Source organism: Lissotriton vulgaris, chromosome 8 (assembly GCF_964263255.1).
Source record: "Lissotriton vulgaris chromosome 8, aLisVul1.2, whole genome shotgun sequence".
NCBI classification, from domain to species: domain Eukaryota; kingdom Metazoa; phylum Chordata; class Amphibia; order Caudata; family Salamandridae; genus Lissotriton; species Lissotriton vulgaris.
Window position 1 is genome coordinate 1,373,133,925 of NC_141696.1, and position 15,297 is coordinate 1,373,149,221.

Here is a 15,297-nt window from a genome sequence, read left to right on the forward strand (position 1 = left end):
ACTGGGCTCGAAGGTACTGGTATCCCGAGCTACTCAGCATGTCAGTCGATCCCCCGATTCGTCTGCCTCTTCAGGAGGACCTTCTGTCGCAGCAGCAGGGGACGGTCCTCCACCCGAACCTGTCCAGTCTCGGCGACAGTTGAGGCCCATTTGACTTGCCTCCTGAAGTTTGCAACATCATTTTGGCAGCCAGGCGTCCCTCCACAAAAACGGTGTACGCCTGCAGGTGGAACAGATTTGTGGCATGGTGCACAGCAAAGGCTGTGGATCCCCTCAATGCCCCTCTCTCTGAGGTTCTTCTCTTCCTTCTTTCTCTTGCCCAGCAGGGCTCTGCTCTGGGCACTATCAAGGGCTATCTTTCGGCTCTTTCAGCCTTTCTGAGGCTGCCTGACCAGCCTTCTTTGTTCAAGTCCCCTATTGTTAACAGATTTCTGAAAGGCATCACTCATACCTTTCCTCCTGTTCCTTTCGTGATGCCTCAGTGGGACTTGAACCTGGTTCTTACCTTTCTCATGTGCGCTCCCTTTGAGCCACTTCATAACTGTCCACTTCGCCTTCTTTCTTTGAAGACTGCCTTCCTGGTAGCCATCACCTCTGCCAGGAGAGTGAGTGAGCTCCAGGCCCTCTCTTGTAAGCCTCCTTTCCTGTCAGTCCATCCGGACAAGGTTGTTTTGAGGACTAGGTCCTCCTTCTTGCCAAAGGTGGTCACAGCCTTCCACATTGGGCAGTCCATCACATTGTTGTTTTGAGGACTATGCCCTCCTCCTTGCCAAAGGTGGTCACGGCCTTCCACATTGGGCAGTCCATCACATTGCCCACCTTCTTTCCGCCTCCCTCGAGAGGAGGAGAGGCTCCACCGTCTGGACCCAAAACGTGCGCTCTCTTTCTATCTGGATCGCACACGCCAGTTCCGGGTGGATGGTCAACTCTTTGTTGGGTACTCGGGCGCTAAGAAAGGGAAAGCGGTGCACAAGAGGACCATCTCTCAATGGATTATCATGTGCATTCAGGCGTGTTACTCCTTGGCTAAGAAGGACCCACCTGTTGGGCTGCGGGCTCATTCCACTCGAGCCACGGCCACTACAACTGCCTTGGGCCGAGGTGTGCCCTTGCAGGACATTTGCCAGGCAGCTACGTGGGCCTCGTTGCACACGTTTGCTAGGCACTACTGCCTGGACAGTCAAGTCTGGAGGGACGGCTACTTTGGCCGCTCCGTTCTCCAGGACTTTCTGGTGTAAATATTGGTTTGCAGACCCACCTCCACGGGGATGGTATTGCTGGGGTATCTATTCTAAGGTAAGGAATCTATCACTAACGTGTCTCTTTCAGATGCACAAGTTACTACTTGTGTAACAATATATCTGTAAGAGACATTAGTTAGTGATAGATTACTTACCGACCCACCCATCCTCCCCGTTCTGCGAACCGATATCTAGGGTTAAGGTCATCCCCTTTCAGGGCCCTAGTTTCTTGGCACCAGTGTCGGTTTTTGTCATGGTTCTGCGCTTCTGGCGCGAAAAAGCTGTGGCTAAGAACTGACGTCAGCACGCGGAGGCGGCGTCTAAGTACTCCGACGACGTCATCACGGCGCCCACGACGCCGACGACGGACGCGGAGCCGCAGACGACGCCTACCGACGCGCAAGGGTACTGCTACGCAAAACTTTCCGGATCCAGTCTGACCCCTGGGGATATTCTAAGGTAAGGAATCTATCACTAACTAATGTCTCTTACAGATATATCGTTACACAAGTAGTAACTTGTGCAGCTGGTAGAGCCTATCGAGCCGCAGATTCCTTACCGACTCTCTCATTCCTTGCCGCTCTTTGAATGGATTTTTTGGCACAGTGTTGTTCCCTTTCAGGGCCCTAGTATATCACATCAGTGGTCAGTGTTCTTCGTGGCTGTGCACTTCTAACGTGGAACGTCGCAAAAAAGCTGATGTCAGTGCGCTGGGCAGTGCTTAATTTGTCCAAAAAAACGTAGTGCCAGGTCTCTAGTCAGCAGTCCACTTCCGTTTGCACTGCCACTGTCAATTACAGTAACAGCTCAGCTAGTAAGTCCCACTCCTACAAGTGATACAATAATGATTATTTCAGGACCTCAAAGTTAAACGAATGGCATTGGCAGCAAATATTAATCATTTTTAATGTCTATTGAATTAATAAACAGTTGTGCTTATCTCCCCCCCAAAAAAATAACAGTGCCCCCATGTGACAGACTGGCATATGTACTGGTACTGACAACTAAGCGCTGGTGCTGAGCACCGGAAACCACTGGATCAAATTAAGAACTGGTGCTAGGGTGGCGCCTATATAGGCAACACATACATCATTTCTGGTGTAGCCGAATGATGCCATGCAGAGCTGGACAACGCCACCTACTGGTGCGATGAGGTACTGCTTACAATTTCCAGATTCAGTTCACTGGGAAAAAATCTAAGGCATGGAATCTGCGGTTACATAGTCTCTACCAGATAAGGTGTTACCGAAGGTAAATAACTTGTTCTACATTGACAAAGCACGTCACTTGATAGAAAGATGAATCGGTTGCCTCCCTCTAATATTGTATGTGTGGAGGCTTTAAAATGCTAAATCATATCTGTACATTAATTGGCTTCCAGCAGGGCTGGAAACGTTCCTCAGTACAAGCAGTAATAGTAGTTTTCACTGGAATTAATAATTTCAGTCTTGCTTCTAAGGGAAGTATCTGTATTTGCTTGACAAATACTTCTGTCATGTTCTAATTTAATAAGCATGCTTTACAGCCTACCCAGGAAGCCAGGAAATTGTGAGGCTTCAGTGAGCAATTGTGAAGGGCATCTTATGTTTAGAAACATCTGCTGCTTAAACCTTTAGCAGGAAACAATCACCCTATTTGTTACTGTTAGGATTACAGTTGTGAAAAATGCATTTTACAATAATAAGATTATTTAAATCCAATTCAAAGTTAATTAGTTGTACTTTACATTTTTTATTGTCCAGGCACAATGCTGAAAAGGAAAGGGAAGTTGAGAAAGTTCCAGGTACCGAGTCAAAAACTCAGCCAGAGGACTCTGGTGAGGTTCAGCAGGCAGCAGCAGACAGTTCGCATAAAGGGTGTAGAATGTTGAAAGACTTATACAGTTGGTTGCGATTATCTAGGTATACATATTTTTGCACAATATCGTCCGAAAACAGTTGTAAGCAACTTTCAAAATCTAGTGTTTTTCCTTCAAAGTAATATGTACTCTGTTCAGCTAGTCCTGTCTTCATATTTTCCCGCCTGGTCACTATTCAGACTAATTTTTTAAAAGTCTAAGATTCACTGTACTGAGTCACAACTTCTGCCATAAGTAAACCGTATTGAACAGAGCAACAGATACAAGGCAGTGATTTGTTTTAAGTAATTACACACTAACATAGGTGTCTACTTCCTTCTATGTCCGTTATAGGATTGCAGTATGCCCTAATTATTCATGGAAGTAACCAGTTTAGAGTGTGCACAATAGTAGTTGTTTAATTAAATAATATTATTATGTATGATATAACTAAGATCCATCATGCATTCCCATTTGAATCATGAGTGGAAATAATTAGAAATGTCTGATGGATACTTCTAACTGCAGATTTCTCGCCATTAGAAAACCCAGAGGCACCCAGATTGGATCCGAAAAATTTTCTCATAGCAGTGCTCCTACATGCAAGAAGTGGCTCCACACGGCTCCATGTCAACTTTGTTCTAACTGAAGGTGACAAATGGAGCCACACATAACAGTTTCTTGCTTACTCTCCTTAAAACGTGGATCCAGAGCTGTGCTCCACATTATCTTTGTCGGCTGACAAGACTTTTTCTTCTGCAAGGGAAAAATGGCTCCTTCAAACACTACAGGATTTAAGCCATGTACGAATTTCGCAGATAAATGTCTGTGATAGACCTCTACAAGGTAGACCTTTGGTGCTTTGGCTCAGGACACAATTCTAATTCATATGAAGAACTTTTCCTCAAACTCAGACAATCTGAGAGCATGAAGCTAAGCTGTACATTGCCGAAACTTGAGCCGTGGGCTTCAAGGAACCGCAGGGAGCTCTAGTCAGGTTGCTGTTGGCAGTCATCCCGGCACAGTCTGTGCCTCTTGAACCCACTATGGGTTCTTCACTGGCGTCGGTATGGACTTCCAGTCGGATGCCAAAACATTCCAGTCTGATGGCCTGGCAGTTCGTTCTGGACTGTTCCCCTGGGGCACAGGGTCAAGAGTGATTTGTATATGGCTGGGTCCAAACTGGGGTGGCGTAGTGGGTAAAAGAACAATGGATTTAACCCAGATATTTTGACTGGGGGAGAATGTTTGCATTGTCAGCATTCCGGCCATTTGTTTGCTGTAACACTTTTCGCCCTAAGTGGGATGGGTATGCCCAGACGTGGGTCCCTTGCTCACTGTGCCATTGGATGCAAGCTAGCCTGGCTGATGAAGGGTGACATACCCTGAAACCGGTCCCAGGATGCTTGTTTCCGGTCCGGGAGGGCCTGGCCTGGCAGTTCGGTCTGGCTGTTCCCATTGGGCACAGGTTCAGGACTGATTTGCATATGCCTGGGTCCAAACTGGGGTAGCATAGTGGGAAAAAGAACAATGGATTTAACTCGGATCTTTTGACTGGGGGAGAATGTTTGCATTGTCCGCATTCTGTCCATCATTTGTTTGCCAAAACCAGCGTCTGTGCCTTAGACTTTTATACTGGTCCCTATGCTGCAGATGCCGGAAAAGGATCCTCTACAAATTGTGGTTCCAACTCCAAGCACACCCTGTCTTGATCTCAACCATGGTTGTGTTCTGAATCCACTTTGAAGCATCAGATACCCATACAATCAGGCTCTCACAGAACTCTGCCTCTACCAGAGAGCCACCCTCAGGTGCTCACCAACTTTTTGGTTCCGACTCTGATCAGAGTCAGCCAGCCTTTGGAGATGACAATAGAAATTATGGAAATGACTTGCCCTCTTGCTATAATGAGGACAATCTCTACATGGACTTACAGGAAGCCAGTGAACTGGATACTTCCCCTGATAATTGGTTGATTTCCCCCTTCCCTGTACCACCAACAGAAGAAATTGATCCTTTTGCTGTGGTGAATAGACATGTGGCAGAGGTTTTTGACCTACAACTTCCTTGAGTTTTGTTCAACACAAATGTATTTACACCGCAGCTTCGTCTGAGTCTTGTGATCATTCAGCAGGTCCCTTACTGACACATAGAAGTGCACTTGGGGGTAGCCTTGTTCTTTTCCTCTTGTGAACAGACAGAATGCTAGGCTCCATCGATCAGCGCTAGGCAACCTTGATTGTCTGACTCAACATAGGCAATCCTGATCTTTTGACCTGTTCAAGCTTCCACTAGCAAGGCTAATCTCAATTGTTTCTCATGGACCAACGGCAGACCACTCTCCCTTCCTCACTCAAGGCTAACGATTGTGGTGCATGCATCACTGCTTCTTTGGGGAGGTTGTCTTGAAGAGGTGGAGATTAGAGGACTCTGGTCTCCTGTGGAAACCCTAGTCCACAATCACCTTATAGAAGGCCTTCCGACCATTTATTTATTTAAAATACCCTGAGGTGTCTAGGCGCTTGGCACCTAACACATTACTTTACTGAGATTCCAGTTGAAGGCCCGGGGTCTGAGTTCAAGAAACTAAAAGGTGAATAACAAGGTCTTTAAACCTTTATTAAAGTAGAGCAGGTTGGGCGTGTTTTTAAGCTCAATGGGCAGGCAATTCCACTGTCTGGTCGTGATGTTTACAAAACTTTTACCACCCCAGTTCATGAGTCGGGGTTTGGACACCTCCGCAATCTTATGAGAAGAGGCCTGCAGATTTCTGGACGGAGTATACCATTGGAAACGATCAATGAAATAGTTAGGGCCATAATTATGCAGCGCCTTAAAGGCAATGCATAGGGCCTTAAAATTGATCCGTTTTTCCACAGGTAGTCAGTGTAGAGCATTTAGGGCCTGCTTGGCTAAAGAGCGTTTAGATATGCCAAAAAGCAGCTGGGCGAAGAGTTTTGGGGAACCTGTAGTTTACCAAGAAGTGCCTTACTTATACCAACCAGAAGAGCGTTACAGTAGTCCATCCAAGATAAAACAAGTGCAGAGAACACTGTTTTTTGTAGTTCTGGTGGTATAAAAGGAAAGAAAAATCTCCAAATTTTCAGGGTATAAAAAGTGGATGATGTAAGCTCCTTCACGTGATGGGAGAAGGACTTCCAGATTTTTTGCCTTAGTGGCAGAAATAGGAAGGGGACCCAACTTCACAGGCCACCAATCAGTAAACCATAAGGATGGGTCTCTGGCAAAAAGTATTTAGAGTTTAACTTGAGGCAGTTCTCCGACATCCCTCTGCTCACGTGTGGCATGCTGGCATGACAGTTGTGGGCTGTGTCCTGAATATTATTAGAAATGGAGACAATAATCAGAGTATCGTCCTCGTAAGATAGGATAGCAAAACCGTGGGATTTAATTAATCTGGTCAGAGCTGTATCGTACACATTAAAAAAGGTTGGGCTCCAGGACTAGCCCTGTGGGACCCCGCATGGGAGCTTAAATCTGTGGGACCTGAAGCCATCCACTTCGACTAATCGTTCACGATCTGTCAGGAAGGATTTAGAAAGTGAGAGGGCTGTGCCTGCTATACCTATTTCTTGAAAGCGGCTTATCAAGAGGCTGTGATGTACCGTGTCCAAAGCTGTTGAAAGATCCAGCAGTATCAGAGCAGCCATGCCTCCTTTATCTACTGAGCACCTAATTTATTCTGTCGCTGTGATCAAAGCAAGCTCAGTACTGTGCTCACTCCGGAAGCCGCAGTTCGTCAAATCCAGGATTTGGTTATTATTAATGAAAGTGGATAGTTCTTGGTTCATGTATTTTTAAAGAAGTTTTGCTGGTAAAGGCAGGCAGGAGATTGGACAATAGTTGCCTTGATCTGTTTTATCCAAGTTGGATTTTTTTTTAAAGTGGTAAAATTGAGGTCTTTTTCCAGATTTTAGGAAATGTTCCATGTTTAAAGGCTAGGTTGAACAGCTCTGTGAGGTGAAGTGCAGCTATCTGTCACTGTGTGCATTATCTTAGGAGGACATGGATCCAAAGGCGATCCGGTTTTAGTAATGGAGAGAAGTTTAGCAACATACTCATAGGAAACAGGCAGAAAATCTAAACGTTGCGTAAAACTGGAAGCCCAGGGCATCAGGTAGGCTGATAAAGGTCCTCCTGAACAACACCATGACCATGGGGCACTGCAATAAACAGGGTGGTGTGGAGACCTGGGTTCTGCACTGAGGCTCTTCGCCTATGAAGTTAGTTGGTACATTTGGTACATTTGGGCATTTCCCTGGTTGTGAAGCAACAAGCGACATCTCACCTGAGGGCACCTGACAGATTACAAATGAATGTTCCTTGTGATTGTCAGATCTCATTAGTTAGCTGGAAGCTCTCTCAGTGCAGCCACCCTACAAACTGTTGTTGAGCACAAGGCCCTTTTTGCCAAAGCTTGACTTTTCATGTTGGCCAATCACCCTCTCAATGTTTTGTTTGCTCTGCCTTTCCCCTCAAGAGGATGAGACTCCATTGGCTGAACCCAAAAAGACCCCTGAGTTTTTGCATCAGAGGCACCAAAAAATCAGGTGGACGATCATCTTTTTGTGGGGTTTTCAGTAGCAAAGAAAGGTAAGAAGGTGCACAAAAAAACGTTGTCAGTGTGGATAGTCCTCTGCTTCAAGATCTGCTATGTAGTTGCCAGAAGTCGCCTATTCAGTAATAGAGGTCTCATTCTACCAGAGCCAAGGCAGATGTTCCCAAAGCGGTACTACAGTGACAGTCATGTCAGGCGGGAATGGTATGTTACCTGGTAGGTCCTGTGTAACTTATTGGTATGAGCCCACTCGACCGACGTACAACCTAGGAAGGCACTGCTGTGGTATCTATTATAAAGGTGTGGCATCTGTGGTTAGAAGTATCCATCAAAAGAACAGGTTACTTAACACTGGTAACACTCTTTCTGGTGGTTAACTACAGATTCGAAATCCACCCCCGTCCCACACCCCACCTCTTCTCATTCTGTGGAATTGTCTCTTTTTTCCACCAAAAAAGGCCCCAAGCTAGAGATCTGCAGACTGCTACTCTGGTTGGTTTTGGGCTCTGTATTCAAGGACATTGTCAATCCAGAAAATGACTGATGTCAGTGCATAGGGGTGGGGCTATCATACTCACCTACTTACATTTAGTAGCACAGCTGTGTGAAAGTTTCCTTATCTACTTTGTCTCCTGGGGATATTCTAATGGTAAATAATATGTGGTTAGAGTATCCACCAGAAAGAGTTTCAGAAGATAAGTAACTTGTTCATTTGATACCTTATGGTACAATGCATTGATGCAGATAGTTCATTTTCCAATAGGAGAGGCTTATATAGATTGATATGGTATTCAGGTTAAGCACATTCCTATATGGCACTAGTTTATAAAAATTTATATCCTAGCTGATTGCCATACTTCAGTACTTTATATGGGTTTCCCAAAACAAGTTATCAACTAACCTCTCTCTGCTTTTTGGCTAGTGTATATCGTTTTGTTCAATCAAGCGTGTCTCCGGAAAACTTGCCCAGGTTGGTAGCTGATTCCTTTTTCTATTTCATGCTATTTGCTTACTGTGATGAATTATCGATGCCCTGAGGTTGTGAGGTAAATGATGGGCTTTAGAGATTCCTTCTACCAAACTTAAATCTGATTTAGATTTACTTTGTATCCTTGTTACCCATTGGGAACCAAGACCCGTCTTTTTATGATTTAATACAAATCTGCTCAGCTATCCAGTCAAGAATTTACCTCGAACTGGAATCATGTTTGTGTTATTTTCTAGGGCGTGCGGAACTTGGAGACCACTAGACAATCCTTGTAACAAACATTTCCAATTGTCCATGGAACTTAAGAAATTAGCTACTACTGTGAGGCTGATGAAAGCCTAAAACCTCCTTTTAGAGCTCCGACATAAATGGGTAGCGATGAATCGGAGTCATTGCCTACTGGGCAAGGGTCATGTGGGTTAGACAAGTAACAGAAGAATGGTGCCCAATAAATATAATCTACGGTCAGTGTAGTAACTTATGTGGAAAGTAAAAGGCTTTCATTTGTAATTCAATATTAATAGCGTACTAAAAAATGACTCATTAGTCTCAGTAAGTTTCGTGTTGGCAGGTCATATATAATCTAACCGGTTGAAGATGGGCCCTTCAAGTGTTTATGCTGTCTCTGAATGCTAGGATGAAAATAATAGTGGTACCCTATAGTTTTGGTTTCTGTCCTGCTGCAACTTGATGTTGCACAACGGTGGAATGGCAACATGACACCACCATCATAGCTTGTGCTTTGGCCTTGAAGGAACCATGCGGGGGACATTTTTTAAAACTTAATTCCTACCCTGAGCTCTTGTTGGGCCATTTGACTAACAAACATCCCACATTCAGCGGATTTAGCGCTGCTTCGTGGATCGCCAGGCGCCGCCATCGCCAGGCGCGAGGCCACGCCCACCGGACAGGCCACGCCCACCCCTCCTTCCTTAAATGTGCCTTCTACGCAAGCGCAGCGGACGAGCGCAGCGGGAGCGCCTAAGACAAGCCCGTCTGCGCCCGTCTGCGCCCGTCCGCGCCCGTCCGCGCCCGTCTGCGCCCGTCTGCGCCCGTCTGCGCCCGTCTGCGCCCGTCCGCGCCAGTACACGCCAGGAGCCAGGCAAGAGGACTGAGGTAAGGTTTACTTACACAGGGGATGCCCTTCGCCTTCTCAACAGGCCTGTTCCAGCGCCATGCTCCCAAGTACTGAGAGGGGACTCCTGTCTCACCCTTTGCCCGCACTGCCCCTTCAAATTTACCCCCTCTATCAATAACGTCCCTATCCAGACGACCATAAATATGGCACTGATCAATTGCAGATCACTGCCCAAACACGCCCTTGAAATAAATATGACTATTGAGGACTTTAACTTAGAAATCCTGTTCCTCACAGAAACGTGGCTTACGCCGGACTCAGACGCCGACATAGTCCAAGCCCTCCCCCCGGGATTCGGTATTCAACACCTTAACCGGCCCAAGGGCAGAGGAGGAGGTATTGCTGTCATCTTCAAGGAATCAATTCCATGCCGATTCCTTGATGGCCCTCTGCTAGACTGTGAAAACGTCCACTTTACCTTGCAAATTTCCCCCTGCACTTCTCTTTCTGGATTCCTTATCTATCGCCCTCCTGGTACCATGGGACAATTCCATAACTCCCTCCTAGAATGCTCCTTGGCCACGTCCAGCGCTCGGCCTAACTTCCTTATCTTAGGGGACTTTAATGTCCATATAGAAGACAGCAACGACAACACGGCCACAGAACTGATCCAAGATCTGGCAGTCCATCAACTGCACCTAGTCAAGTCAAGTCAGAGAATTTATATAGCGCACTACATACCCAGAGGGTCCCAAGGCGCTTAAAGAGGAGGGGAGGATTATTTGTCAAATATCCACGTTTTAAGTTGCTTTCTGAATGCTAGGTGGTTCTGGGTGAGGCGAAGGTAAGCGGGGAGTGAGTTCCAAGTCTTAGCGGCCAGGTATGAGAAGGATCTGCCTCCCATGGTGGTCTTGTTGATGCGAGGTACAGTGGCGAGGGCTTGGCTGGAGGAACGTAGTTGGCGGGACGGGGTGTAGAAGGACAGTCGTGAGTTGAGGCATTCTGGTCCGATGTCGTAAAGTGATTTGTGTGCGTGGGTTAGCAGTCGGAAAGTGATCCTCTTATTGACGGGTAGCCAGTGGAGGTCTTTAAGGTGACCGGAGATGTGTTCGTTGCGAGGGATGTCTAATATGATCCTGGCTGAGGCGTTTTGGATACGTTGGAGTTTCTTCTGGAGTTTAGCGGTAGTACCTGCGTAGAGGGTGTTTCCGTAGTCCAGTCGGCTGGTGACCAGAGCATGGGTGACCGTTTTCCTTGTTTCGGTGGGGATCCAGTGAAATGTTTTTCTAAGCATGCGAAGAATGTTGAAGCAGGAAGATGATACGGCGCTGACTTGTTTTTTCATTGAGAGTGAGGAGTCCAGGATGATGCCCAGGTTTCGTGCGTGGTCTGTCGGGATGGGTGCCTTTCCGAGGGCTTCCGGCCACCATGAGTCGTCCCATGCAGAGGGGGAAGTACCTAAGATGAGGACTTCTGTTTTGTCTGAGTTCAGTTTCAGACGGCTTTGTTTCATCCATTCGGCAACTTCTTTCATTCCTTCGTGTAGGTTAGTTTTGGCTGTGCTGGGGTCGTTGGTGAGAGAGAGGATGAGTTGAGTGTCATCCGCGTAAGAGATGATGTTGAGGTTGTGTTGGCGTGCGATGGTCGCGAGGGGGCTCATGTATACGTTGAAGAGGGTGGGGCTGAGTGAAGAACCTTGAGGTACTCCACAGATGACTTCGGTGGCTTTGGACTTGAATGGTGGGAGGCGGACTTTCTGAGTTCTTCCTGTGAGGAATGAGGTGATCCATTCGAGTGCTTTTCCTTGGATTCCGATGTTATTGAGGCGTTGTAACAGGGTGTTGTGGCAGACCGTGTCAAATGCTGCTGAGAGGTCGAGGAGGATGAGGGCGACTGTGTCTCCATTGTCCAGTAAAGTTCGAATGTCGTCTGTTGCTGCGATGAGGGCGGTCTCAGTGCTGTGTTTTGCTCGGAAGCCAGATTGTGAGGAGTCGAGGGATTTGTTGGCTTCGAGGAAGGCGGCGAGCTGGTTGTTGACAGCTTTTTCGATGACTTTGGCCGGGAATGGGAGGAGCGAGATGGGGCGGTAATTTTTGAGTTCGGTGGGGTCCGCTGTGGGTTTCTTCAGGAGGGCGGTGAGTTCAGCGTGTTTCCAGTCTTCCGGGAAGGTGGCGGAGTTGAGGGAGCTGTTGATGACGTCTCGGAGGTGCGGTGCTATGATGGAGTCTGCTTTGTTGAAGATGTGGTGAGGACATGGGTCTGTGGGGGATCCTGAGTGGATGGAATTCATCAGGCGGATTGTGTCCTCAGTGGAGATTGGGTTCCAGTCGTTAAGGGTGTTCACGGGGAGAGAATGTTCAGCAGATGGTTGGGTGGGTTGGTCTCCGGGATGGTTGTCGAAGCTGTTGTGGATGTCTGCAATCTTGTTGTAGAAGAAAGAGGCTAGGGAGTCGCAGAGGGCTTGAGAGGGGGTGATGTCGTTGGAGTTGGCCGGGGGATTGGCAAATTCCTTGACGATGTTGAAAAGTTCCTTGCTGTTGTGGGCGTTGTTGTCGAGTCGATCTTTGAATGCTGTTTTCTTGGCCTTTCGGATTAGTTGGTGGTGAGTGCGGGTGGCGTTTTTGAAGGCGTCCTTGGTGCTGGTAGTTGGGTCTTTTTTCCAGGCCTTTTCGAGGGAGCGGCAGAGTTTCTTGGACTTCTTAAGGTCATCGTTAAACCATGAGGCCTTTTTGTTGGCAGGTTTGTTTTGACGTTTCTTCAGTGGTGCTAAGGTGTCGGCGGTGTTGGATAACCATAGGGTGAGGTTGGCGGCGGCTTCGTTTGCGTTAGAAGAGTGGGCTGGGGTGCTGAGAAGGAGTGATGTGGAGATCTGGTCCGTGGTGATTTTGTTCCAGTTTTGTTCCAGTTTCTTTGCACTTGGGCACTTGCTCGACCCCCTTATTTTGCAATTTCCCCGACCTTGTGACCAAGCCCCCTATCCCTGTGCCGTGGTCTGACCACCTTATTCCCTTTAGCTGGCGTATCCAGCTCAAACCGCCGCAAATCCAAGGACCTGGCAGACCATCTCGTCCCTGGGCGAAATTAGACTATGATAAATGGAACCAAGCCCTCGAGGATACAATCCCAATTCTTAGCTCTACTCCTGACCTTGCTGATAGTGAATTCTCATCCTGGATCACCAACTCTCTAGACATAGCCCTCCCCAAAAAACCTCATCGCAAACTGAGGACAAAAGCTACCTCACCTTGGTTTACCCAGGAAATACGCCTCCTAAAGAAAATCTGCAGAAAGAGTATGGAGGAGAGACTTCGATCCCATCAGTAAAATCAATTACAGAATGACGATTCTCAACTATAAAAAGGCTAGTAAGAACTCGCAAATCTCCTTCTACAATGAAAAAATCAGCAAGGCAGCAAGTTCGTCGATGGAGACGTTTCTCATCATGAAAAAGCTTTTAAAACCCCCCACACCCCCAGCTGCACGCAACCCCTCGATCGAACATTGTAACGAGTTAGCCAACTTCTTCGACTCAAAAATACAAAAAATACTCAAGCAACTTCCGTCTCTTTCTCCTATGGATTCCTCCCCCCCTTCCCTCCTCCCAGCGCCAGAACAGAGATACTGAGCTAAGCAAGTTCCACCCCATTAATGTGGAAACCCTTGGTTCCATACTGGAAGCCCTCAAAAGCGGATCGCCTCATGATCCAGCCCCTGTGAGGCACCTGAAGCAGGTCGCCCGAGCATCCTACCACCTAAGACCAACCTACTAAACGCTTCCTTTGATTCCGGAACTGTTCCCACAAATTGGAAAAAAGCGGTAGTGAAGGCACTTATAAAAAAAACAAACCTTGACCCGGACAACCTGGCTAACTTCAGGCCGATATCACTCCTCCCTGGCATTAGCAAACTGGCGGAAAAATACATCAACTCCCAGCTTTCTCATTACCTGGAGTCCAACGAGCTGCTAAAAACCTCCCAAACCGGTTTTCGCCAGGGGACAGAAACAGCGATGGTAGCGGTAGTCGAAGAAGCTAGGAAAATCATCGATGCAGGAGGATCAGTGGCAGTGATCCTCCTGGACCTTAGCGCAGCATTCGACACAGTCAACCATAGCATCCTGGCCCAACGCCTGGAAAATCTGGGCATCACTGGGACGGCCCTCGACTGGCTAAAATCCTTCCTCCACAACCGCTCCTTTCAGGTGGCGGAGGGAGACTGCATTTCCAGGGAAACCCCGATACGTTGCGGAGTGCCCCAGGGCTCATCATTGAGCCCTACACTCTTCAACGTATACATGGCACCACTTGATCTAATTGTCGTCCCCTATGGCATCAAACTCCTGACCTACGCGGACGACACCCAGCTGGTCGTCTCCCTCAGCCAGGCAGAACCCCCCACCATCGATCTGTACTCCTGCCTGGAGGATATAGTCAGCTGGATGAGCGATTCCCACTTAAAGCTCAACGGGGACAAAACCGAGCTAATGGTACTGGGCAACCAGTCCCACTTTCGCCCGGAGTCTCTATGGCCTCCCAGCATGGGCCCACCCCCAATCCCCAAAACTGATATTAAAAGCTTGGGGGTTTGGCTGGATGACAAACTAACCCTTAACACGCAGGCCAGGAAAACCGCAGGCTCATGCTTCGGCCTACTACGCTCCATCCGTAAGATCCTCCCATTGCTCCCATTTCAGTCAAGAAAACTACTAATACAGGGTCTAATACTGTCTAGACTTGACTATGGCAACGCCTTATACCTCGGTTCACCAAAAAAAGTCATCTCTAGACTGCAGGTGGTGCAAAATGCGGCCGCCAGGATCCTCACAGGCACAAAAAAACGCTGCTCTGCCAAACCTGCACTTAAAGAACTCCACTGGCTTCCGGTGGAGCAAACGGTGCAATTCAAGGCCAGGTGCCTAACTCACAAAATCCTGCATGGAAAAGCCCCGCCGGTACTGAAAGATCTCGTGACATCCTATACGACAAACAGAACTTTACGCTCAACCAACGCCCATCTGACTCAAATACCCAGGATCAAGAGAACACGCTTTGGAGGTCGGCAGTGCTCATTTCAGGCGTCCAAGATGTGGAACACTCTCCCACCGGACCTTCGGGCCCAACCTAATCTCCTGTCATTCCGCAAATCCCTGAAAACATGGCTGTTCCCTTGACCTCTTCTTCTCCCCGCCTGACCCTACCCCTGGATTCAGTTAGCGCTGGGACGCTCTCGGGCAGCCATGCGCTCTATAAATCCCCTTCAAATTCAAATTCAAAATAAGCGCAGACCGGTGTCAAGTTCGACATACAAAGAGACTTCCAATTGCAGTATAGGAGGCGTGCTGCTCTGTGGTTCGCCCATTTGTGTTTTAATCGCTTCCAGTTCACTCCTGGTGGCAGGCTAACAGGATCTCCGACCTTGTGCATAGCAGATGTTGTTTGTGACGTTTAGGCTTATGTGACATATGAATAAAAAATAAAAGCTGCAGAACAGTTTAGTAAAGGTTTGAACTCTGACCTTATACGTAGGGGCTTCAGACCAGATGTCCAGTTGAAATGAAAAGGATAGTCCTCTGAA

At 47.6% G+C, this 15,297-nt stretch overlaps 1 protein-coding gene across 6 annotated transcripts in view; it reads left to right on the forward strand.

Annotated features, from left to right (window-relative positions):
* ITSN1 (intersectin 1) overlaps window positions 1–15,297 on the forward strand; it is a 1,645,471-nt gene that overhangs the window by 935,004 nt on the left and 695,170 nt on the right. For 3 of the 6 annotated variants that reach the window (XM_086935345.1, XM_086935347.1, XM_086935349.1), the window contains one exon: window positions 8,580–8,627. The exons of the other annotated variants lie outside the window; for them this stretch is intronic. In XM_086935345.1, the coding sequence (XP_086791471.1) occupies window positions 8,580–8,627 (48 nt within the window). The remainder of the gene's footprint in view (window positions 1–8,579; window positions 8,628–15,297) is intronic. 6 annotated transcript variants of the gene reach the window in all.